This window comes from Fusarium oxysporum, chromosome VI (genome assembly GCF_013085055.1).
Source record: "Fusarium oxysporum Fo47 chromosome VI, complete sequence".
Lineage (NCBI taxonomy): Eukaryota > Fungi > Ascomycota > Sordariomycetes > Hypocreales > Nectriaceae > Fusarium > Fusarium oxysporum.
In genome coordinates this window covers 3348574-3372449 of record NC_072845.1, presented here as the reverse complement: position 1 = coordinate 3372449, position 23876 = coordinate 3348574, and the positions used below count along the sequence as shown (strand labels likewise).

Below are 23876 nucleotides of genomic sequence, written 5' to 3'. Positions count from 1 at the left end.
AGCTTTGCTAACTTACGTTGGTTCACCGACAATTAGCTACGCATGCCAATTATACCACCATCATCTCAGAAACTTTAAGTTGGTAGAGGAGCACTCCTGCCTGTCTGGTAACCTGAGCCCAGCATTTGCCCCTATACAATGGCCAAGATCAATGACCTAATGGCGGTCTCGTCAGAGGCTGAGCTCAGAGATGTGCTGGATCTACTCCATGAGCGGGAGGGTGCTCTCATTGACAAGCTTGATGCCCCAATGAAGGACAGTAGATATTTCCGTCGAGGTCTTGGCGGTCTAGATAGTCTCCATGGAGACCTGGATATGCAACTCATCGCAGCTCGAAGCATCCATAGAGCAATGCTATCTACCGCGGGTGACACCGCTGAGCGACTGTCTACCATGATACGCGCTTTAGATATGGAGAAGAGAAGGGTAGAGGCTACGCTGATTGTTATCGAGCAAGTAATGGAGCTCAAGGCGTGTATAGCTGGTCTTATAGGCAGCATGGGTGCTCCTCAGGACTGGGAGGCTGCCGCCAACTACCTCTCACTCGCATCAAATATAACTGAGGATGTTATTCGCGGGGACTTCGCTCTAGCTGTTGTCCCGAGCATTGAGGCTCCAGATCCCCCATGGACTACAATCCAGACTACTCGCAAAAGCCTCTGTGGTCTATTTTTAAGAGAATTTAACGCTGCTACTGAACAAGGGGATGGAGAAGAGGTCGCACGATTCTTCAAACTATTTCCAGTCATTGGAGGCGGTGCGGAAGAAACGGGGCTGGAAGCCTACGGGCAGTATATCTGCCAAGGTATGGCGGAAACAGTCCGATCAGCTCTCGGAGGAGCACACAAGGAACGTGGCAAGCAGAACGATTTTTTTTACGCAAATAACCTAACACGGCTGTTTGAGCACATTGTGCAGATCATCAACAGCCACAGTGGTCTGGTAGAGAGGCATTACGGCGCTGATAAAGTCGTGAAGGTCATTGAAAGACTTCAAAAAGAGGCTGGCATCCAGGGCGGTATTATCTTGGATATGTGGAACGACGAACGGGCGGTTACTAGGATGATGGCCGATATTAAGAGTTATCCTTTCTATTTCCTCTCGAAAAGCATGATGCCTGTTCAGAGAGGCATCAATTTTGCGCTGTGAGGCAACGAGCTGGACAAAGATGAATTTGACTTGGATGTGAAGAATGTTGAGGGGCTCTTTGGAGAAATGACAACCATGCTAAGGAGTTGGTCGCTTTACGAACGATTTATTGCAAGTCAATGCAAGGTAGGAAGCAAGTCCATATATGCCATCATATACTAACCATCAGCATTAGGGTCTCCTCGACCAAGAGGAAAAGCTGCCGCTTCCGAAATTTCTCGATCAGTGTAATCTCCATAAGAAGATCTCAGAGAAGGTCATCGAGCCATATAAACTTACGGCAACATTCCTCTTCCGAAGATCAGTGGGGAAGGCTTTTGAGATGGACGCTGCACCAAGTGGCCTCTCACTGTCGAAGCCGTACGATGGCAGTCCACCGTTCATTCTGCAAGCCGTAGACGACATAATGTACGTCGTGGACAATCTACTACAGCATATCCTGTCTACGGGAAATAGAGAGGTGACTGTCTATATCATCTCGGCTATCAGCAGGGTCCTCGAATCGGATTTCATCGGGATCATCCATAGGCGCATGAGAGACCAGTGTTACCCCAAACCACTGATTCAGGGTGGGTTTCCACCGGAGGACAAAATTATCAGCTTCATGGTTTTGATGAGCACTCTCGACATGGCGAAGGAGTACCTAGACCGTGTTATAAGCTCCAAAGGTTATTTCCCGAAAAGTCAAGGCGATCTGGCTGGCCCATCTACCCAACCTCTCAAAGATTCCTTCCCATTTGGCAGGGACGCCGAGCTGGTTGCAAATGCACTACATACTCTGAACAGCGCGCTATCTGCTAAAGCTACAGAACTTCTGAACGATGGCACCCGGGAACTCTTTGATGAGGTTTTGTGGCCCCGGATCAGGCTGATTCTCACAACCTCTTTCCAAGACGCAGTTTACGATGTGTCGGAAGGGGAGTCCTTGGATGAAGGTGACGTCGATGGAGAGACAACACAGCAAGTGTCGGTGCGATTCGAAGGCGGGTGGTCAGCCTTGACACGGCCACTGAAGCACATCATGACGCCGAGAACATACGCAGCATTGGCCAGCCTTGCAGCCAACAAGCTGGCAAGGGTGTTAGAGAAGCGTGCGTGGAGTTACTCTGGCCGTTTGACTGCACTTGGTGGTTTGCGGTTGGAGTCTGACTTCTCGGGTATTATAAGCATCATCGCCCAGGACGACTACGCCCTTCGCGAACCGTTTACTCAATTGCAAGAGATTCTTGCAATTGCGAATATGGAAGATGATGAATGGGATGAGCTTGAATCAGGATATGACTCGTCCAGGCAAGGAAGAAGCAGGTTACTCAGTGACGAGGATGTGGCTAAGGCGCGCAAGATCGTGAGAAGATAATCACTATGCCTACAAATACAGCAAGTTTGTCAGCTGGACAATGCTCTGGTGCGAACCATCTCATAAGTGGCATTGAACCCAGATACCGTCTGCTTCAGCCTTCCTGAGACATGAGACCTAAACTAGTCTAAATTTACACCTAGGAGCCCAATGTTAGTAAATCTCTTAGAAGCTTAGGCAAAGATTTAGGATGAGAAAGTCTAAAGTGAAGGTAAAGTTATGTATTAAATGAGGTAACTGGTGTTCCTCTCTATGTATAGTCTATGGTCAACTTTTAATCGTACCCGTCACACATCCTGCAAAACCCATCACATCGTCTATAATAAAATTCTTTACTCTTTAACGTCGGTTGAAGTTGAGGAAGCGGCTCTGAAATAAAGTTAGCAATCGTTCTCAAGGATGGTGCTCAAACAGGATTACTTACCGCCAAGATAATGATAATTAAGTTACTTGCGATGAAGCAAGCAAAGATACCCAAATCTCTCCAACGGTTGTTGAAAGAGAGATCAAAGGTACTGTAAAACTCGTCGCCCACCTTGTACGCGCAATACTCGCAATCCCTTGTGTTGTCGTTGACAAGATAGCCACGACCACCATTGGCAAAGAAAGGCTCCATGTACTCTCCACAAGTACTGTTTGAAGGCGAACTGAAACGGTTGAGTTCGCTCTGCTTGCAGACAACCTCAACTCCGTGGAGGGCAGTTGTGACCATTGAGCTGATCAGACGGGTGAAAGGGTCCAATTGGTACATCCAAGCACGCCAGAAGCCAGGGATTTGAGGCTTGGGGATCGTAACACCACAGAACAAGGCAAAGTTAATGATGATGAATGGATCAAATTGTGCTGAGATGAAGGGCGAGGGGGTGATCGATGCGAGTGCTTGACCTAGAGTGACACTGAAAAGCTCTGTGATCAGGATGATAAAGAACTGGAAACCAGCTCGGGAGGACTCGGTCTGGAACCCGGGCATATAGTAGATGGGCAAATCTGGAACGTGTGAGTGCCGTTTCAATTGGAGTGTTGAGGGGTAATAACTTACAGAAAGCTACCGCACACATGATCGAGTAGGGAAGTTCAGCAAGAACAACTGAAGAGGAGAACACGAAAGGTGAGTACATCTTCGAAGATTGCTCTCTGAAGAAGAGAGCTCGCTTTATGTGGAACATGACTTCGACTTGTGTGATAATAAGAGCGGGTAGAACTGTAACCTGGAACATGATGAAGACTCGGTTCTGAAGCGATGCTCTCGAGTTATCGAGATTGAGGTACATCAGACCAGTAACTTAGAAGAAGTTAGCTAAAGTCCTAAAATTTGAGGATAGTTCAGGGCATTTTAGGATGAATACTTACTGAGAGCGACAGCAACGTGGCTGAAGATTCGAGTGAAGATGTAGTCAGGGGATCGCCAGAAAGACAGGAACATGCGCTTGCATACCACCATCATCTGATGCTTGAATGGAGAAGCATACTCCTTCTCCAACTCAGGATCGTTGACAGTGACCGTGGCACCAGCAGCCTGGCGCTCTCGCTTCAGACGAATGATGGTCTCCTTAACATCAGCAAACTCAGCGCTGTCTTCCCAGATATCGGCCCAGTCACGGTCTCCAACACGAGGAGCGCTTCCAGCACCAATGGCTTCAAGCATGTACTCAGCAACGTTATCAGTAGGACCGGCCTCAGCACCGTGGCTCTTGAGATAGCTTCGCAGAACGTGAGCGTCCTTGCCAATATCGCCAAAGTAGACGGTGCGACCACCGCGCTGGAGCAGAAGAAGACGATCAAAGTTCTCGAACAAAGCAGCGTTAGGTTGATGGATAGTGCACAGAATAGCCTGGCCTGAAGCAGCGAGCTTCTTGAGGAAGCGGACGATGTTGAAGGCACTTTGACTGTCAAGACCGGAAGTAGGCTCGTCGAGGAAAAGCATCAGCTCAGGCTTGGCAGCAAGCTCGACACCGATAGTGACACGCTTGCGCTGTTCCACAGTAAGACCGAATTCAGGGGTTCCAATAATAGCGTCGGCAATGGACTCCATCTCGAGAAGGGAAATGATCTCTTCGACATAGGCGTAGCGCTCCTCCATAGGGACGTGGAAAGGTTGACGGAGTTCAGCAGAGAAACGGAAGGCCTCGCGGACGGTCTGAGTAGGCTCGTGAACATCGAGTTGCTCGGCATATGACGTAGATCGCTGGAAGGTCTTGCCTGGCTTCATAGCGTCGATGAGGATATCTCCGGAGATAACACCAATGTTCTTGCGAGCTGCGAGGACATCCAGGAGAGTGGTCTTTCCGGCACCAGAGGCACCCATCAGAGCGGTAAGCTCGCCTGGTCGTACGTAACCGTAGACATTGTTGAGCAGTCGGCGTTCACCTCCTGGCACAGGAACGTCATAGTTGAGGTTCTCCCAAGTGAGTACCCTCTCGGACTTGATGGTGATTTCGGAACCCTCTTCGTTGGACTTATCCTTTGTTCGAGCATCCTTCTTAGCCGCAAGTTTCTCATTCAAGGTCTTTCTCTCCTTGTTGGGCTTAGCATAGACCTTGGCAGCGTTTCCTCCCATGCCAAAGTTGACGAATTCGCCGAGAACGACGTTGAGGATCAGGAAGAAGATGATAAGAGCCAAGACAATGCCCCAGTTTCTCCAAAGGTCGCCTGGGTGGTAGGAAAAGCCCTGGGCAACGTAGTCACTGCCAGAGACGAGAGTGGTGCCGGATTTCGAGCCAGGGAGAGTGCAGACTTGGTGGTTGATATCGGTGTATTGAGGACCAGCAGGGATCAGACTGTCTGCCGTACAGGTCATTTCTAGACCTTGAAATTCATTCATCATCATTCCAGAGAAGCTCAGTCCCAGGGGATTGATCCAGAAGATCCAGCGGAGCCAAACTTGTTCTTGTTCATATTGTATAATGTACCCTGAAGTAACGACAAACAGCGTAATTACCTAGGTATGTCTTGTCAGCCATTTTTGTTTTTCATTAACTCGAGAGCTGTGGTCTTGGTTTGTGATCCTGGTCTGGGATCTTGGTGTTGTGGCGCTATAGGACCACACACCAATCACGATCAGTTTCCAAGTTGTGGCGCGCTTGCGCCACACTTGTGAACAGCCTCGTGTAAGTGACAATATATGGGAGATTCGAGATCAACTTACCACAACAGCGAACTTAATAGCCTGATCGAAGCCCGGAGATACACATCCGATAATTCTAAAGAATAGAGTCATCGCAATATTTCCAGACAGAATCATGAGCTAGGCATCAAAGTGGGTTAGTTTATGTCTCAATATCCACTATCGCTGTGCAAAGATACTGACATAGAATGTGAAGAAGGCACCGGCGTCCCGGACGAGATTGGTCATGAAATAGACAATAATACTAAAGACCAAGATCTGTGAGGCAGCAAAAACCTGGTCGACAAAGATCTGAGCAATCCATAAAGCTGACGGTCTGTGGAACGCATAGGCCTTGTGCTTGTTCACAATCGTTCTGCCGGTCATTGTGCTCGCAAGCTCACTGAAGGCCTGGAATGCGTTGAACAGCAGGGCGACGAAGAGCAGACCTCCTTTGCTGAATGCACTGGCTGAAGTCTTTCCGAGATTGAGATACAGGGTGCCGAGGACAATAGCGATAACGATGCTGCGGAACCACCCAACAAAGAGGTTGAATCGATCCTGCAGCTTGAGAGTGAACTGGCGCTTCATAAGGGCCCAAACCTGCAAATGGAAGCCAACTTGGTAGACTGAACGCTTGGATGTTCCGCGCTTTCCCTCCTTCACAGCGAGCTGGAAGTTGTTATGCGTTTCCTCTTCGTGTGCGAGAGAAGCCTTATACTCAGCCATCTCGGCTTCCAAGGACTTGAAGGCATCGGATTTCTTGAAGGCCTGCTCAAGAGTCTCAGGGTCGTGAGGGGCGTTTTCCTCAGAGCGGCCCGGGGCGTACTCCCTCTCGAAGGCATCTGTGCAGCCGGTCAGGTAGTCGGCACTGGTCTGGCGGGGACGAGGGGCGAAACCGAGACCCTCGAAGTAGCTGCGGGCAGAGGCAGCGGGACCGAAGTAGACCTCCTTGCCGCCGTCGATAACCATAACCTTGTCGAAGAGGTTGTAGATATTCTCGGAAGCCTGGTACAAGGAGACGAAAGTGGTCGTCTTATACAGGTTTGTCTGGATTCGAAGGGACTTGGCAAAATCGAGAGCAGTACTGGCGTCAAGACCTCGAGTGGAGTTATCCCAAGAGAAAACGGCACCGCTGCAGATCATAGCCTCTGCGATACTGACTCGCTTTCTCTCACCACCACTGACTCCGCGGACGAAATGATCGCCAACGATGGTGTGGCGGGTATGCTCAATGTTGAACATCTTGAGAAGCGTGGTGATAACACTCTCCTTGAACTCCTGCTTGGACATGTTTCCAGGCCTCAACTTGGGCATCTTCGTATCGAGAGCAAAGCCCAGGGTTTGCTCAACAGTAAGGGTAGGGTGATGGATATCGTCTTCGGCAGAGTAAACAGCCTCACCGCGGTACTGGTCGAATTCAGTGTTCTTCCACTTTCCGTACAATACCTCGCCCTCAACTGCAGTGTAGCCCCAACGCTGGTTGGCGATGGTCTTGAGGAAGGTAGTACATCCTGAGCCGGGTTTGCCTAAAACGAGCACCATCTCACCGGGCTTGCAAACACCCTTGAACCTGTCGAGAAGGGCGACTTGCTCAGGCTTGGGACCAAGGCCGAGCATACGAATAACAGGGGTGATAACGTCGAAGAAGTTGACAAAGGCATCGGGGAAGGTAGGCACATAATTGGACATACCACCATAGCCCTTGACGGTTAAGTCGTTCCAGTAAACGCCAATGTGCTTGGACTTGATGCCAACCTCCCTCTCACGATCAAGACCGCCGCGAAGAGCAGCCTCAAGATCAAAGATGGACTCGACCTCATTGTCTTCAGCGTGAGCATTCTTCTCAGGATCAGCAACGCTAGCTCTGCTCTTCCTCCTACTAGCTCTCGAGACACCAGTGAACTCTCTCTGAAGCTCAGCAAATTCGGCCTCAGCTTGCTCGATGGATACGCCACCGTTGTTGTGCTCAGCAGGCCCGTGGCGTGTGGAGTCGGTATCGATAGAGTTGCGATAAGCAGGATCAGCCTGCTCAGTGTGATGGTTGGCAGCAATGGCCTCCTCAGCCTTTCCAAGGTCTTTTTCCGCCATTGTGACTTATATCGGTTGGGTCGTGCGTGTAAGTTGTTTTATTGGGAGCCCAAAGTCACCCGTCGCGAAAGGAAGTAGTTCACTGAGATGAACTCAATCAAAACAAGGTATTGATTAAAATAATTATAGGAATAAAAATGATTATTATAATAAGGATACGATACAGCAGCCAATGTGTTGATCACAGGCTCACCGTTGACAAGCAAGAGAGAAGAGGGCGCATGGGAAAAAGATGCCGACATCCCGCACTATAAGTCAACAAAGGTCCAGCAAAAAGTTAAAATGGGTCTATATCTCCTTTGGAACAATTTGATCCGGCATTACCAATCAACAATACGAAGCGTCCGTTAAAAATGTCCGCCGGTAGAGGCAGGGGTGGTCGGCTCCACCAGCTGGGAATTGCTTCAAACAGGGAGCTCCCACCTGAGTCAAGTGGACGAGTAAGTCAGCGACGTGGGGCAGATGTGCAGGATTTGACTCATCTCGGCTAAGAACCTCCCCCAAGGCCGAGGTGGAAAAGAGTCTGATTGGTTTAGTGAAATAAGGTAAAAGATTGACACCCTCCGACGGGGAGGCTAGGGGGACTATCTAACTCTGCTTACGATTTTTAGGTGCATATATCCGAAAATCTCGGGTTGTGGGGGTCACTGGACTGATGAAAAAGAGCCATTCTTTAATGTATTTAATGTGATATCTTTGCATTTCTGTCTTTTACAGACATATTCGGACTAAAATGCCGTGTCAATGTTTTGAGTTCATCGCTGCAACGCGAGATTGAAACCCAAAGCTCGGGTATCATATCCACCCAATCTCGCTCTGTGGAGAAAAACAGTGGAAACGTCAAATGCTAAAAAAGGGCAACGGTTGAATCTCGTCGCCCGGCGCGTTCCCTTAAGTCCGAGAATACAAATTCTGACTGGCTGCTTTGATTCAGCATTTTACGATCATTTCGACTCATACCCAAAGATGGAATAGTACAGATATCAGCCAGTCAAGACGTTACAAGACATGCATCGGCGTGACACATTGTTTTCTTTGTTGAGATTGCAATGCAAGTGGAAGAGGTCTGCGGTGTTCGGACGAATCTCCCCGCGATGAGATCATCTTACCAAGATCGTTTGGAGATTCACGTTCATGATCACTCTTTCATGATATGATATCTCAGCTTCGCATGGCAACGGATCCTTGTTCATCCTCTAATCAATCTGAACAGGGATGACCGGCGAGACCCACCCGTAAGCAGCGTTTCAGGGGACAGTCTCCTAGAGTTCTTGTCCGGTTTACTGCGATTTTCGACGATCTCCGCCTCCGTCCGGTTTCTAGTCCGTTCTTTGTCCGCCGCCATCGGCCGAGTGGACTCCGCCTCCCTTGCCAAAGAGGTTCTGCCGAATAATTTAGAAGATTCATAGAGTTTTATAGAATAGTTGCTGTAATTTGAGCTCTGATCTAATAAGCCCTTTTAAGGAGTACATGATGTCAGGATCTTGATGATGAAGGGTTTTTTTTTTTTTTAAGGTTAGTGTGCCTTTATGGTAAGATCTTAACTTCTGGTGATATACGAGGCTTCCATCATCGTACTTGGTTTCAAGCTTCAGCCCAGTGACTGTTGCCCTCCTCACTCCAACATCTCTTTTCACCTGTGATTCTCCTACAAATCTTTAGACACGTCTTGGGCTTGGTTGTTAGCGGAAAAGATCACCTCAGCCTGAACCTATCAATTGGGAATTCCTGCATTCAGAGTCAGCGTGTGACGTTTGGTGGCATCTAACGAGTCGTGTCGATACTACCCTCTATTGCAGAATGCGTGGTATCGATGGGTTTTTCTGTCAAAGTCAGTTGCCAACATCCACGATCTCAATTGACGGGGATGATCTCAGAGGCAGGCGCGGCAAGAGTATGTTGTACGGAAATGGATAAAATGAGAATGAGGCCTGCACCTGATCTCAGTTTATGGGACTTAAGGACAATCTCTTCTAAAGTCAGTCATTCTTATGATGAATGTTGAAGAGACCTTATGCATATTTTATCTGTCTTAGTATAGAGAATTATTTGGTGGTAGGAGGATGTTGCTTGATCCCAGGTCGAGAAGCATCTTACTTGGTGTGAAGCTGTGCTCTTTCCTAATATGGCAGGAGTTTGATCGCTTGTCGTCATTCCACTCAATGGAACCTACAAGTGCTTCAGTTTCAATATCACATCGACCTCTACAATAAGGTATACAGGCCACGCGTTACCTGAAAACTCTTATCAACGAGATGACGCGAACTGTGATTTCGTTGTCCGCGTGTGCAACGCGCAATTTTGGCTGTTCATGATGTTGGCTATCGCTCTCAATCGGCCAATCTTTTGCCGTCTGACAGACCCAAGAGGAACTTTTGACATGAGCGACATGCATTAAAAGGCAACGACTTCGCTTCTTATCTGGCCCCCTCAATGTCACGCAATATGAGTTCGACTTGCTTGAATGATGGCTCCTGGGGACCCGGCGTTCGGGGTTGTCGAGGTGATTTCGACTTCACCCAGAAATTCGAACGCATCTTTCTTTCAATTATACCAACTGTGGTGTTCATCGCGGCAGCTATTGCCCGCATAGCCATTTTATTGCAGCGCGAAAGGATAGTTGGGGGTGTTATTCTTCAGTCGATCAAGATCGTAAGTATTTGACAAGCGAATGCAGAGCTGATACTGACTACCTTACAAAGGCATTCCTGGCTGTTTATGCCATTGTTCAATTTGCCACTCTCATTCTCATCGCGACCGGGGCCCCGGGCGTTGTCCACGACCTCTCTCTTGCTGGATCATCCCTTGTAGCCATCGCCGCCTTCTTAGCGGTCTTTTTATCTTCATTCGAGCACTCCTGTGTCCGAAAACCGTCGACTTTGCTCAATGTCTACATATTGCTCACGCTTCTTTTTGACATCGTGCAAACAAGAACGGCGTGGCTCGCATCTCAGCATGACATCCAGCCCCGTTTATTCACTGCCTCTGTCGTCGTCAAAGCCGTGGTTCTCTGTCTAGAGACCATTCCCAAAACGAAATGGATTCACTGGAATGCTGATGAGCATAGCCCGGAGGAGTCGAGCGGGATCTTCAGTATTGGTGCTTTCGCCTGGTTGAACCAGCTTTTCATGAGAGGATATCGAGGGGTTTTGGCCATAGATGACCTTTACCCCCTCGATGAGAACATGGCTTCCAGTAGACTGTACAGCCAATTCGCCAAAAGGCTTCGGGTGCATAGATACAACCAAGAGCTCAAGTCCGGACTTCTGAAGGACCTGGCTAGAACACTCACCAGCCCATTCCTCCTCCCAATTGCGCCTCGAGCCGCCCTCATTGCCTTCAAATTCTGCCAGCCCGTCTTCATCGATGCTACTCTCGAGTATCTGCAGATGCCTGAGACTCCGACGACGAAAAACATGGGCTACGGCTTAATCGGCGCAGCATTCCTCATTTACGCAGGCATTGGAGTTTCTTCTGCATTCTACGGTTACTATAAGGAAAAGGCCATATATATGATCCGAGGCTGCCTGGTCGCTGCGATTTACCAAAAGACAACACAGATGAAGATCACGGCTGCTGATGACTCTGCTGCTTTGACGCTTATGAGCGCTGATGTTGAACGCATCATCAAGGGTGCTTGGACAGCTCATGATATCTGGGCGAACACCATAGAAGTAGCCATCGGTTGCTGGCTTCTACATGGGAAGATTGGTCTAGCGTTTCTGTCTCCGCTTGTCGTGATCGGCGTTTGCGCTCTTTTGCTGTCCTGGTTGGTCACGTTCGTTGGCAAGAGGCAGAGCGAGTGGATGGCGAAGATCCAGAACAGAGTAGGATTGACTGCCAACACCATCTCCCAGATGAAGCTCTACAAAATCTCCGGCATCGCTGGACCTGTAGCAGATCTCATACAGACACTCCGCGTTGGAGAGATCAAGGTTGGAAACAGCTTTCGCTGGCTTTTGATAAGTGCTGCCGTGCTTGCCTTTTTCCCGATTTGCATCTCTCCAGTCGTCACCTTTGCGTTCACGTCCACGGAGTTGACTGTGAATACACTGTTTACCTCGCTGTCATACATTCTCCTCTTTACTACTCCCGTCATCGGTCTCTTCCAGAGCCTCCCAGGCATCTTTGCTGCCCTGATATGCATGGCTCGAGTGCAAAAGTTTCTCGCCGCAGGCCCGCGCAACGACTTTCGGATCCACGAATCTGTTCCTGTTTCCGAGAAAGGACCATCGAATTCGTCAAACGAGGTAGCGTTTTCTGTTGAGAACGGCTGCTTCGGATGGGGAGGCGAGAAATTGACACTTAGTCAAATACACGCTTTTGTTCCGGCTCACAAGCTCACCATAATTGTGGGCGAAGTGGCATCTGGAAAGACCACCTTCTGTAAGGCTTTACTCGGGGAGCTACCTGTCTCCTCAGGGACCATCAAAACGTACATATCATCACATCGTATTGGCTACTGTGAACAAACTCCCTTTCTTTACAATGCGAGCTTTCGAGAAAACATTGTTGGACATTGCGCTTTCGATCAGGCCAAGTACGAGGAAATTGTGGAAGCCACTATGCTCGTACCAGACGTTGCACTTTTACCGCAAGGTCACGATACAAAGATTGGAAGTAATGGGATCATGTTAAGTGGTGGTCAAAAGCAACGTCTTTCTGTTGCCCGCGCACTATACTCTGAAGCAGATCTGATGATTTTCGATGATATCCTAAGTGGTTTAGACCTGGATACTGAATCAGAGCTCTTCAGACGCGTATTTGGACCAGGGGGTATCACTCGTCGACGCAACGTTACTGTGGTCATCTGCACACATTCTGTCAGGAACCTGCCTCTGGCAGACCATATCATTGCTCTTGGAAACGGTACAGTCATCGAAGAGGGAAGTTTCTCAGACTTGATGGAGAACAAAAAGTATGTTCACAGCCTTGGCGTCAAGCACAGAGACACGGATTCTGCTTCTTCAGACGATGAAAAGGCAATGACAAGAGTCGCGCTTGCCACCGCCCCTACCACACTTCCCCAGGACGTACCAGCGGCGGAGAATAAAGCACGACAACAAGGCGACTTTTCTATCTACAAGCACTACTTCAAGAGCGTTGGCTTCTGGCCAGTTGTCATCGTGGCCGTGGCAGGCATGTTAACTGGTGTCTGCAACAGTCTTTCAAGCGTCTGGATCAAATTCTGGGCTGAAGACGCTTTTAACAGATCCTTTGTCTTTTACATAGGTATCTATGGTATGCTACGAGCTGGATATATGGTCTTCTTGTTCTGCGATGGAGTTACAACATTGATCAAGATGACTGCATCGGCAGGTACTGAGCTGCACGAACGCGCTATTCTGACTGTTATCTCCGCGCCTCTAAGGTTCTTCTCAAAGACTGACACCGGCATCGTGACGAACCTGTTCTCGCAAGATATGACTCTCCTGGATAGCGAACTACCGCTGGCCCTGACCAACTTTTCCCTGGACGTCTCGAACGCATTTGGCACTGCATTCGTTGTAGCTTCAGCGTCACCATATCTCGCAGTTGGATACCCCTTTTTGGTGGGAATTCTATACTCCGTGCAGAAATACTATCTACGAACCTCTCGACAAATCCGACTCCTCGACCTTGAGGCTAAAAGTCCACTGTAGTAAGTGATACTTAGCTACGAGCCGAAATCGAAATTCTAACTCTTCATTTTAGCACACATTTCACGGACACAATCAAAGGTGTTGCAACTATTCGGGCCTTCGGGTGGCAACAGTTTGACATTGCCCACAGCAACAAACTTCTCGACACATCCCAGCGCCCAGCATACCTCCTGGCAATGATTCAACAATGGCTCGCGACATTACTTCACTTCATCGTTACAGGCACAGCCGTTCTACTTGTCGCTCTCGCAACCCAACTTCGAACTAACGCAGGTTTGACTGGCGCTAGTCTGATCTCTCTTCTGACTTTCAGCGAAGCCTTGTCAAACCTCATCACTAGCTACACTTCCCTTGAGACGTCACTCGGTGCTGTAAGCCGGTTGAGATCCTTCAGCGAAACCGTCGAGACAGAGAATAAACCTGGCGAAGTTATTGAGCCCCCTGAGACCTGGCCTCATAGCGGCAGCATACAAGTCCACAAGGTTTCCGCCTCTTACGACTCTCCTGGTAACGAGCAAGACGAGGCTGCTTCTAGCTTGGCACTGCGTGATCTCGAGTTGGACATCTCACCAGGCCAGAAAGTAGCCATTTGCGGCCGTACAGGAAGTGGAAAATCAACGCTCATCCTTCTCCTTCTTCGTCTCATCGATCCTCCCCCCTCTTGTGATTCAAACATGAAGATCGACGACATATACCTTCACCAAATAGACCGTGCTACCTTGCGCAAGCGCGTCATTTGCATCCCCCAGGACGCAGTGTTTCTCCCTGATGGCAGCTCTGTAAAAGATAATATCGACCCTTACAAGGCAGCCACAGACGCAGAATGCTTCAACGTTCTCAACACAGTGCGGTTATCCGGTTTTGTCCACGACAAAGGCAGCCTCAACGCTGGTATGAGTGCTGACGACCTCAGTGCTGGACAAAAGCAGCTTTTCAGCCTCGGTAGAGCGATCCTTCGTCGTAGAGTGCGCGATCGCCTCGCTGGGGGTGAGAAGCGAGGTGGATTGCTCTTGCTTGACGAAGTGAGCAGCAGTGTCGACAAAGTCACAGACAGGGCTATGCAAGAGATTATTCGCGAAGAATTCGAGAATTATACAATTGTCATGGTGTCTCATCGACTTGAGATGGTAATGGATTTCTTTGATAGAGTCATTGTTCTAGATAGGGGCACTGTTGTAGAGTCTGGTGGGCCAAGGGAGCTCGTCGAGACACAGGGAAGTCGATTTGGTGATCTCTGGGCTGTGGAGCATGATGGGAGGTCAGAATAGCGTCTGTTCTTGTAATGACTCTTTAAAATGTCTTATGATCATGTCAAATGAATTTGGTGACAAGCATTCTCATAAAGCATGAACTTATTGGAACGTAGCACTGGGTTTATGAGTTCAGGACTGTTGCAGACCACCGCATGACGAGTTTGGACGATATTACCTAAATTTTGAGGAGTTCATACTTAGGTTTATGATAGTATTTCTCTGGCTATTTATTGCGTCTGCTAAGCAGCCAAACATGTTGTAAATAAGAAAAGAGTGAAATAGTCGCTCAGGTACGCCTTGTAAGTGATATTTTATCACTGGCTCCAATTAGCCTTCTTATGCAATCCATCAAACGCCAGGCCATGCTCCCATGTTTGTTGGTGCTTTCTTATGCTGATGAAGTTATATCTCGTCAAATCGTTATGAAATATGCAATGTCGTATATGCTATGCGTCGTGGTGTTTCCAGCAACACCTGTCTTTTACGCGTCTTCCCTAATCGGTCTTTGCGAATTCAGGGGCTTCCGGGCGTGAATGTTGTAGTAAGGGAAATAAGTATGGAACTTTGGTAAGCCATTGACTTCCTGAGTCAATGACTTTCGAACTTCGATGAGAAACATCTCGATCTGGATCAATGTCCAGCCAAGGCCATCACGAAACGGTTTTCGGGATAGGCCATGGAGAGACAACAGAACGACATCTCTTAAAACATGGCCGCACTCTTGAAGCCGTTTCTTCTTCGCCCACGGACCAACTGGGCACTTGTAGCCTTTGGTTGTGATGTTTTCGAAGCCTGCTTCGTGAAGTTCGTGCCCTACGTGACTGATGCCGTGGAGATCTGTGCCAAGAGCTAGCATGCCTTCGAGGAGATAATTGCAATAGTCCCGCCAAGCGTATGGACCGTCGCATGAGTCGTCGTCGCAAGCTGCGATGTAGTTAAACTCCTGGATTTCTACGTAGCCTCCTGGTTTAAGGTGTCTGTGTGAGAGTCAGCTTGTGGTCAGATAAAGGCGCACGACTGCCATACTTCCAGATTCGTTCCCAGAGCAATTCTCGGTCTTTGATGGAATGAACTGTGTGGCGTATATGTATGTAATCAAATGTCTCGTCTCCATAGGTCCAGCCAGCTTCATGCTCTATGTCGTCGACAACAAAGATGGCATTCTCCGGGACCCAGTCCGGCTGTATAGGTGAAAGGTCCATACCGTGGAATTGTGAGTTGGGGTAGATATCGGCAACTTTCAGGGTCAGCAATTAGACTCCCAGCTTGGTATGGAGTTCTTGAGGTGAGTCTCACGGTCAATGCACCATTTCCCAATTCCTGTGCCCAGATCGAGCACTTCAGCTCCCCTTTCCAATAATTGCTCAATTGGCGCAAAGAAGAGTTTATCATCACACAGGTACACGGTCAAGTTATGCTTTAGTTCTTCTCGATCTTGCTCGGCTTCGTCGTTAGGGAAAAGGTATTTTCCTGCATGGTAGCTGCGATCGATTGTCAGCCATTGAGCAAGGACGGTTCGTATTCATCCGTACCTATGATACCGCAAACCACCCTCTACAATGTGCTGTCGTATACTGTCGGTCAGGCTCCGTGTTTCGTCGTCGTCGGTCGCGTAATCGCCTCGCTCAATGCTTTGTATAAGAGCCGCTTCGTGGGCCGAGCCTACAGCCAGCGGAGATGTCGTCGAAGACGCTGGAGATGGGGGTATCATGTGGCGGTAGACAGGTAGATGTTGATCCTTTTCGGCGCTATCTCTCTGATTGGAGGTATTGGAGGGTGGAGAATCGTCGGATTGACGAGAGAATGAGTTTGGCGGCGAGTTCATTATCGTGAGCGCAGTTACAGGGGTATGCGCATACCGCGGGTGATGATCGAGGGTCGACGCAACAGAGTTTTTATGGTGTTGAAGTCAAAAACAAACATTAAACGAGAGAGTTCAAGCCGTTGAAGTAAGACAGGAGATAGGAAGGCGCTAAGGTGAGATTGAGCGGGATGGCGCTCTCCTCCGTAGATCGACCTGACGTCAGTAACCTTATAGCGGATAAGGCGCTATGAGTCTAGGCTGTGCAAGTCAAGACTACGCTGAGCTAACTTAGTATATGGATGGTGATATTGTCGCTTTGGTGTTGATGACAGCTGATGAGACTCAGTTGGCATCGATACATCAAGAGCAAAGTTGAAGAGAAAGACTGATCAAGGGTTCAGGGCAGGGTAAGGCAAGTAAAGTAGAGCACGGTCGGTTGAGTTGCTTTAAAAAAAGAGACGGTAAACGGTAAGACCAGACCAAGTTGGGTTAGAGAGAATCCATTCCAGGGAGACTAAAAAGTTACTCCATTTTGAGAACGATAGCGAGGGGAAGCTATCAAGAAAAAAAAGAGGAGAAATATGCACGTCTATTGATGATGTTAGGAAAGGATTGTCACTTTTTACAGTTTCCTAGTGTACTCATGACTAGCATATAAACCTCATCATATCATATCATCACTTCTATGACAATGTCTGTCTGTGACTGTGACTGTGATGACATCGCTACCGAGAATCTGGAAAAATTCCTTTCCAAATACACAAAATTGTGGCTGCCCCCAGATGACCCAAAGAGGGGACCAGTTCCAGTCCGTTGGTACCGCTCAGAAGCCTCCAGGCAAATCATAACGCCTCAATCCACATTCAAGTCAATCGAGAGCAAGGGTTTTCATGCACTCTCGTCTGGCGGTCACAGGCAGTCACACACACACACACACCTCCACCTTTTTCCGTTTCCTTTTCCTTTTCCTTTTCGGCTCCGCAGTGGAGGGTGAGTTTGAAGGGTTACACTGACATGAGGGGTCTTGGGCATGAATTGTTGTTCAAGAGAAGCTGTGTTCATTTATTTGGTCAATTAACGACAAAAAAACAAGGTAATTTATGAGCAGGTGTTGTTAAGACCACCTGTCATCAAGATCCATGCACATACAAAAGCCAAGGTTCTGGGTATTCCAACCTTGGGTACTGTAGCCAGACCTTGTCCAGCCCGTGTCAGGCATCTTGCACCATCCAACAAGAACAAAACGACACCAACCAATCAAGGATCTCGGACCCTGCAACTTTGCTCCGAAAAAGAATCTTGCTGTGTCTGGACACGAGATAAACAAAAAAATATTCTGTGATTCTTGGATCTCTATCAAAGTCGTTCGTCTCATTCATATAGCCAACTCTGTAGCTCTCCATCGGCTCTAAATGAATGGTATAGTTGAAACGAGTATCAGCACGATAAAATACTGTCAAGAAATGAACGACTCGTAAACATCTTCAATCAAGCCCAGACCGCAATTACGTATCCATCCTTGTCGTACCGACACAAGGGATAAGGCCCGCTGTTGTACTGCATCATGTTCCATTTCTCTGCACGCAGGCATTTAGCATAAGGTCATCTTCACCAGAAGCAGGCTTTACTCCGCTCTTGCGACAACTTTGAGCCCGATACTCCCCGTGCAATATCACGGCATTCTTGTTTGAACCTCGCATTTACATATAGACCTTCTATCAAGATGTCAATCATCGGACATTAGCAACTATAGCATATTCCCTTGACTATAAGAGCTTACGACTGCCATAAACGGTCTTGCATTAATGCTCACCGTGCACGATGCGGGATGGGTACCCTTGAACCCTGGATCGAAGTGATGTGATGGATATTAACCGAGCGAGTTGTGAGATGCCATAACGCAGCAGGGGTGCATGTCCATCGGTTCGCATCTTTTACCTTATAGCCCTAAGCTTTATCGATTACCGTCATTTCACTCCTGCTATTGGACACTGCTGAGAGTGTCATTCTTCCAGCAATCAGGATACTATCGTGAAATACGGCTGCCTACAGACCAGGTATTTATCCATGCCAAACTTTCTAGACCGCAACAACAAAAGACTTGATATGCTTTGTAATAAGGACTTCAATTGACATGCTTGCAACATCAACTGTAAAAAGCATTGCGGGCGCTGTCAAGTCTGTTGGTCACATTACTATCAGTATCACCTCGCCAAGCCAACACTTCACGAAAGCAGAGCATAGGAACTTTTACTCAATGCAACCCAAGGTTTGACCTCTGACCATTTAAAAGCTGTTTACGAGCACGAGGTGATTGATGTTATAATGTCGCGGCTAATTACCAAAAGCTGTCTACTGTCATATTTTCTCACCAAGATCGAGATACACTAAATCTCCACTGCATATCGTTCCAGACACAAAAAGAAATTATAATGCATGTGAGCATCCACTTCATGGCCATCCAATTGCGTTGCTCTGCAATAAGCTGTCAGAAGGTTTCTGGTGAGGCTGACTTACACGACAGCCCCTTACATATTTCTCCTGCAAGGAACCGGCTCCAAAGACAGTCTCCCTTACTTGCAAGGCGACCTTCAAACAAGTCTAAAGATAAGCGTATTAGCCAATCCTATTCAATTCAGCCACAGTCAAGAAGTCACAATTATCAGAGAAGAGAAAGAGTAGAGCGAATCACTGTCACATTAGAATCCTCTAAAGTAAAGAATAAAGTCATAAAGCCATATTAAAGCCGAAATACTACTGATTTCTAATCGCCAAAAAGATACCACCATCGAAATGGACAGCCAAGACCCTAATCTATCGTACAAGATATCCCAGAGCTAGATCTACCCAAATTATACCGACTGGTGTAAGAATGAACCAAGAACGTTAAACGTTACACATATGCGTGTTTTGTTGCTATCAAGAGCAAAAGACGTGAATGCTGAGCTTTGCTGGGCAGAGACTCTGGCATCTATGAGAAAAGTCCCAATCCGGGGAGAAGAAGAAGAAGGCTTGCTTGTCAGTTCCTTTACAGGACGAAAGCAAGACCGGCGATGGCAGCGGCCACACCGGCGAAGGTCTTCTGGGCAGCACCGGCGGTCACAACAGGGACCTCGGGCTTGGAGCCAGTGCCGGTGGTCTCAGGAGTCTCGGGCTTAGCAGGAGTCTCGGGAGTCTCAGGCTTGGCGGGAGTCTCGGGGTGCTCGGGCTTAGCAGGAGTCTCGGGGTGCTCAGGCGTGTAGGGAGTCTCGGGCTTGGTGGGCTTGGAGGGAGTCTCGGGCTCGGGGACGACGACAACAGGGGGCTTGCCGGGGTAGACGGGCTTGGGAGGGTGGACAGGCTCAGGCTTGACGGGAGGGTGGACGGGCTCGCACTCGCCCTTGGAGCACTTCTCGTAGGTGTAGCAGTCGTCCTTGCACTCATCGAAGTACCATCGGTCCTCATCGACATCGCAGACGAACTTGCGAGCGTAGTCGACAGAGTAGTGCTGGTCACGCTGGCACTCGTTGCCGTAGCAGACGATGCGCTGGTTGCACTCATCACCCTTGTAGTCGGCGTAGTGGCACTTTCCGCTGTTGCAGATCTTGAGCTTGGTCCAGGTGTCGTCGTGGCATTCACGGGGAGCGCAGAGGCCATCCTCGCAGACAATCTGCCACTTGGTGCAGGTAGGGCAGTGGACCTGAGGAGCACAGTAGTTACCATAGCAGATGATGATGACGTCGGTGGGGATGGCGGGGAGAACAGTGGTGACGGTCTGGGTGACGGTGGTGCCATCCTCAGTGAAGGTGACGGTGGCAGTGGTGGTGACAGGAGGGAGGGTCTCGGTGACGAAGTCGGTGTTGATGACAGTGTCAGTCTCACCAGGGTTCACACCGATGGCGACGTAGACGGAGAGAAGAACGTTGACAGCGACCTGTCGGCGCATGAGGCGGTCGCCAGAACCGAGACCACCACAGTTCTCATCAGAGTTACCAGGGCAACTGATGTCACACTGGTCAGTGCCAACAGCAGGAGAGGTGCTGATATCAAGCGTGTTACCACAGTAGCAGCTGTTGTCGTAGAGACCGAAGAAGTTGGAGCCCAAGCAAGCATCAGCACAACGCTCAGAGTCGTTCTCCTCAGAGGAGTAGGCCTGAGTGAAGCCAGGGAAGCCGTTCTCAGAAGAGAAGCATCCGAGGAAGTTGAAGCCGTCAGGGTTGCCAATGCCGCCAGCAGAGGTGCTGGTAGCGGCACCGGAGGTCTCAGTGCCGGTGACATCAGTGCCAGTGGTGGCAGTACCAGTCTCAATGGCGCCGGTGGTGGTGTTGGAGAAGCGACCTGTGGTGAACTGGGCAGCGGCCAAGTTGCCCATGGCCAGGGCGAGGAGCTCGGTGTAACGCATTTTGATGGTGGTTCTTTGGAGCGAATGACTGGGGATGTAACGACTGGTAAACAGCTCTCGGAAGAGAAGCGAGGGGATCGAGGATGTTTGAGTTGCTTGATGATGAGAGAAGGAAGAAGTTGAACTTTGGACGGAATCAAGCCCTCTCTTTATACATGATTTGGGTCCCCTTGCCTTGGGGCTGAGATTGTATGGGATCCTCCGAGGACCACAGACAAAGCCTCGCGCCGATAGTCTGTCTGGTCCTCGACGAATGCATCGAGCCCCAACGCAAACAAGTCCAGAGTGCTGTGACTGTTGAGACATGGCGTTCCCGTCCAACAAGCAAAGAATGCAGTGCCCCTGACTTGACATGTCTCACTCCCACTCCACACTCTGATGAGCTTGTTTCGCCCCAAAATCCCCGCCGCTTGAGAATTTGGCTCTGCAGCACCTCGGGTTGTAAGATTACTCTAGATTCCAGATGCTAATACTGATAGCCTCTATCTCACTTGTTGATACGTGAGGCTGCTGACACAGGATTCTGCTGAGACACTCATCCCAATGCCTTGGCCTACCCTCCCTCAAAGGAGTGATTTCACATGTATCGAAGCACTCTGAATTCCTCCATTTTCGACTGCTTCTTGGATACCGACGGCCCATCGGCATCAGATTGATAGCCAAGAAACAATTTCTCCGCATGCGCGCGACCATTCCTGGATGCGTCAAAAAGAGCACTCGCTATCAGAGCACAATTTCTCAAAGGTTCCCCTCGTGTAGGATTTAGCAGATATGTGACGAGCGTCTAATCTCCATCACCCAAGAATGTACGTCATTGGTCACCAGAAATAGGCAGAGCAATATCTGGTGTGTTTGTGGCTCCTCCAAAGGCGACCATACTCGCTTGAGTATCACTCACATAGCGTTTTCAGCGGTTGGAACTTGAGATCGGACAAGGCAAAAGATCGACCCTGTTTCGAAACCGTTTGTCAGACCCCTCCCTCCCTTCGGCCGGATGCGAGCATTCTTTAGCACAGTCCGGGGAAACAGGATCCGAGGGTTTCTTCATATCTCAAAAGCATTTGGGTATGAGTGTTTTGTTTTGGGTTTCTTGTTCATGTCCACAAGATCGAGACACTACCCATCCCGGAAGCTAATAGATGATCCACAAGGGGGAAATTACGTTCGTGAGAAGTGGAAGAAAGGTTGGTCTTACCAAGGGAGAGCTGAAAGCTGGTATGAGACATGAATCAAGTCTGAGTTGCTGTGTTATGCGGGCCGATGGTTTTTGCGGAGGCCGCCGAGCCGGCCGTGCTCCGGACGGGGGTCTAGGGTAGTTTTCGACAGTCAAACTCAAAGTCCATGACACTTCAACAACAGGAAATGATCAGGAAATGCCTCAAAATAATGGAGATTTCTGTTAAAGCTGATAATAATTTCGACGTTTCTGGCATCGCCAAGCTCAATCTAAGTTTATTACTGCGGAGAGAGTTATAGCCGAGGGTTGAAGTTCTCGTATAACCTTACAAGAACTGTCACTGGAATTCACGGTTCGTATCAAAGAACAAACTTCAAATACTGATTGGCTAACGCTCAACACACTTTCCAGGAATTTTCATCTAATCCACTTCTTGCTTGGCGATAACTGGCCTAAATCTACTAAGATTCAACAACTCCACAGTAGATCGCTTGGATGCAACTCATCCAAAGAAGCTTGTTAAGCTTGAGTTGACATGGATCACTTTGATAGCCTAAACAAACCGGTATTCGGTAGTCTCGGAAGCTCGCCAGAGCCCTACGACGATAGCCTTGTCTGTTTCCGGAGCTTACAGACTGATACTAACCAGTCGAGTCATACAACCAGTTGACTTGCTCTTGATTGATGACCTGTTGATGATGATCTTTCTATGACGTGAGGAGAAGCTTTAGCTATCGCATCCGTTCAAAAGTCAATTGCTCCTGAGTGATAACATCAGGGAACTCCATATTCCAGTATCATCGCTCTCCGGATCAAAAGTTGCCGTGCCAAGTCGTTGATATTGCAATCATGTACTACAAGATTTCATGCAAGGTACAAAACACCCTTATTTACGCCTCTGTTACACAACCGCATATCAGTAAAGGAAAACATCCCCCAAGTCTCCTGTTCCTGACGATCAAAATAACGTGTGGCAACGTTGCGCCTCGTATGTTTAATCCCCAACTGCAATGCCAAAATTGGAAAGCCAAGTAAAGTTGCGACAATAACATGCTCCTGGCGAGGAATGTTGGCAGCGCGTGCCGTTGGAGCCATTCCCGCTTCTGATCGGAGCTTATGTTAGTTCACCATCGTGGGAAAAAAACGCCCACAATTCACTAATCTCCTTTGTCTTCGCTTCTGATGCCAGGGAGGGTTGTTATTTGTCGCCTTATGCAAGCCGCTTAATTTAATGCCTTGCAGAAAATTACATATTAAACTTTCTTATTTGACGTGCAGCTAAAGTCATCTCATTGTGCCAAGGCTCAGTAAGGGAGAGATGCATTGTTTTATCTTTTGGGTTGGTCAATCTGGCTCCCTTGCTTGGATAGTCTCACATATTGAGTGTTAGTAAGTTCTTTTCTTTTTCTTTTGTACGATCTAGCACTTTTGGGTCCGATCTCAATGAGACTACTGAAATGTAGAAGAAACACGCGTGAAATGTTGCAGGCCTTGGTATTGCGGTATGCTTCAAGTGAGACACGAGACTTTGCCCCTTGGTTAGTTGCTTGGACATTGTCGTTCCTAGGCTTTGAAAAGGATTGTTGCCCCTGTTTCCTTTGGAACAAAACAATTCTTATCAATAACATCAACATTGATAGTGGTAATGTAAGCATCATCTGTTTTCTCACCCTGTAGCAGTTGAACTTACAGACTGACTTCTCTCCTTTTCATCATGACTGACAGACATCAGGCTTCAGGCACATCATTCAAACACACGAGCCGAGATGTCATGAGAAGTTATTGCGGAGGCCATTTGCGCCTTGCCTGTCGTTACCATTCTTCGAGACTCCTTGGTGACATGCCCATGTCAGCCACCTGCTGGGTTGCCATATTGGCCCATGCTCAACCATATGCCTTTCTTGCCTTGCGCTGTCAAG

The 23876-nt window shown here is 48.6% G+C and overlaps 5 protein-coding genes across 5 annotated transcripts; 2 read left to right on the top strand and 3 right to left on the bottom strand.

Moving 5' to 3' along the window:
* Positions 1-138: 138 nt before the first annotated feature.
* On the top strand, positions 139-2506 carry FOBCDRAFT_241229 (COG4 transport protein-domain-containing protein; the record flags this gene model as incomplete). The annotated part of the gene is made up of 3 exons (XM_059610338.1): positions 139-1119; positions 1159-1275; positions 1325-2506. 3 exons carry the CDS (start codon positions 139-141, stop codon positions 2504-2506), a joined length of 2280 nt encoding a protein of 759 aa, XP_059465183.1.
* Positions 2507-2712: 206 nt separating this feature from the next.
* Positions 2713-7909, bottom strand: FOBCDRAFT_226804 (ABC-2 type transporter-domain-containing protein). Its single transcript, XM_031185840.3, has 6 exons — positions 5814-7909; positions 5652-5750; positions 3857-5444; positions 3546-3788; positions 2931-3493; positions 2713-2875 (listed from the first exon to the last, which is right to left on the bottom strand). Exons 1-6 carry the CDS (start codon positions 7698-7700, stop codon positions 2846-2848), a joined length of 4410 nt encoding a protein of 1469 aa, XP_031036975.2. The 5' UTR covers positions 7701-7909; the 3' UTR covers positions 2713-2845.
* A 2224-nt stretch (positions 7910-10133) lies between these two features.
* FOBCDRAFT_251498 (P-loop containing nucleoside triphosphate hydrolase protein) lies at positions 10134-14673 on the top strand (the record flags this gene model as incomplete). The annotated part of the gene is made up of 3 exons (XM_031185842.3): positions 10134-10352; positions 10403-13341; positions 13395-14673. The coding sequence occupies 3 exons, from the start codon at positions 10134-10136 to the stop codon at positions 14608-14610; spliced, it is 4374 nt and encodes a 1457-aa protein (XP_031036977.3). The 3' UTR covers positions 14611-14673.
* A 275-nt stretch (positions 14674-14948) lies between these two features.
* On the bottom strand, positions 14949-16420 carry FOBCDRAFT_295210 (S-adenosyl-L-methionine-dependent methyltransferase; the record flags this gene model as incomplete). The annotated part of the gene is made up of 4 exons (XM_031185843.3): positions 14949-15572; positions 15622-15832; positions 15892-16076; positions 16128-16420. The coding sequence occupies 4 exons, from the start codon at positions 16418-16420 to the stop codon at positions 15077-15079; spliced, it is 1185 nt and encodes a 394-aa protein (XP_031036978.2). The 3' UTR covers positions 14949-15076.
* Positions 16421-19547: 3127 nt separating this feature from the next.
* FOBCDRAFT_226797 (uncharacterized protein) lies at positions 19548-20882 on the bottom strand (the record flags this gene model as incomplete). The annotated part of the gene is made up of 1 exon (XM_031185844.3): positions 19548-20882. A coding segment is annotated over exon 1 (1233 nt), but the record flags the coding sequence as incomplete, so codon positions are not given.
* Positions 20883-23876: the final 2994 nt, after the last annotated feature.

Coding starts and splice junctions, on each gene's coding strand:
- FOBCDRAFT_226804 (XM_031185840.3), bottom strand. CDS start 7,700: ATGGCGGAAAAAGACCTTGGAAAGGCTGAGGAGGCCATTGCTGCCAAC. Junction 5,445..5,651: donor CTATTAAGTTCGCTGTTGTG/GTAAGTTGATCT, acceptor AGACATACCTAG/GTAATTACGCTGTTTGTCGT. Junction 3,494..3,545: donor CATGTGTGCGGTAGCTTTCT/GTAAGTTATTAC, acceptor CACACGTTCCAG/ATTTGCCCATCTACTATATG.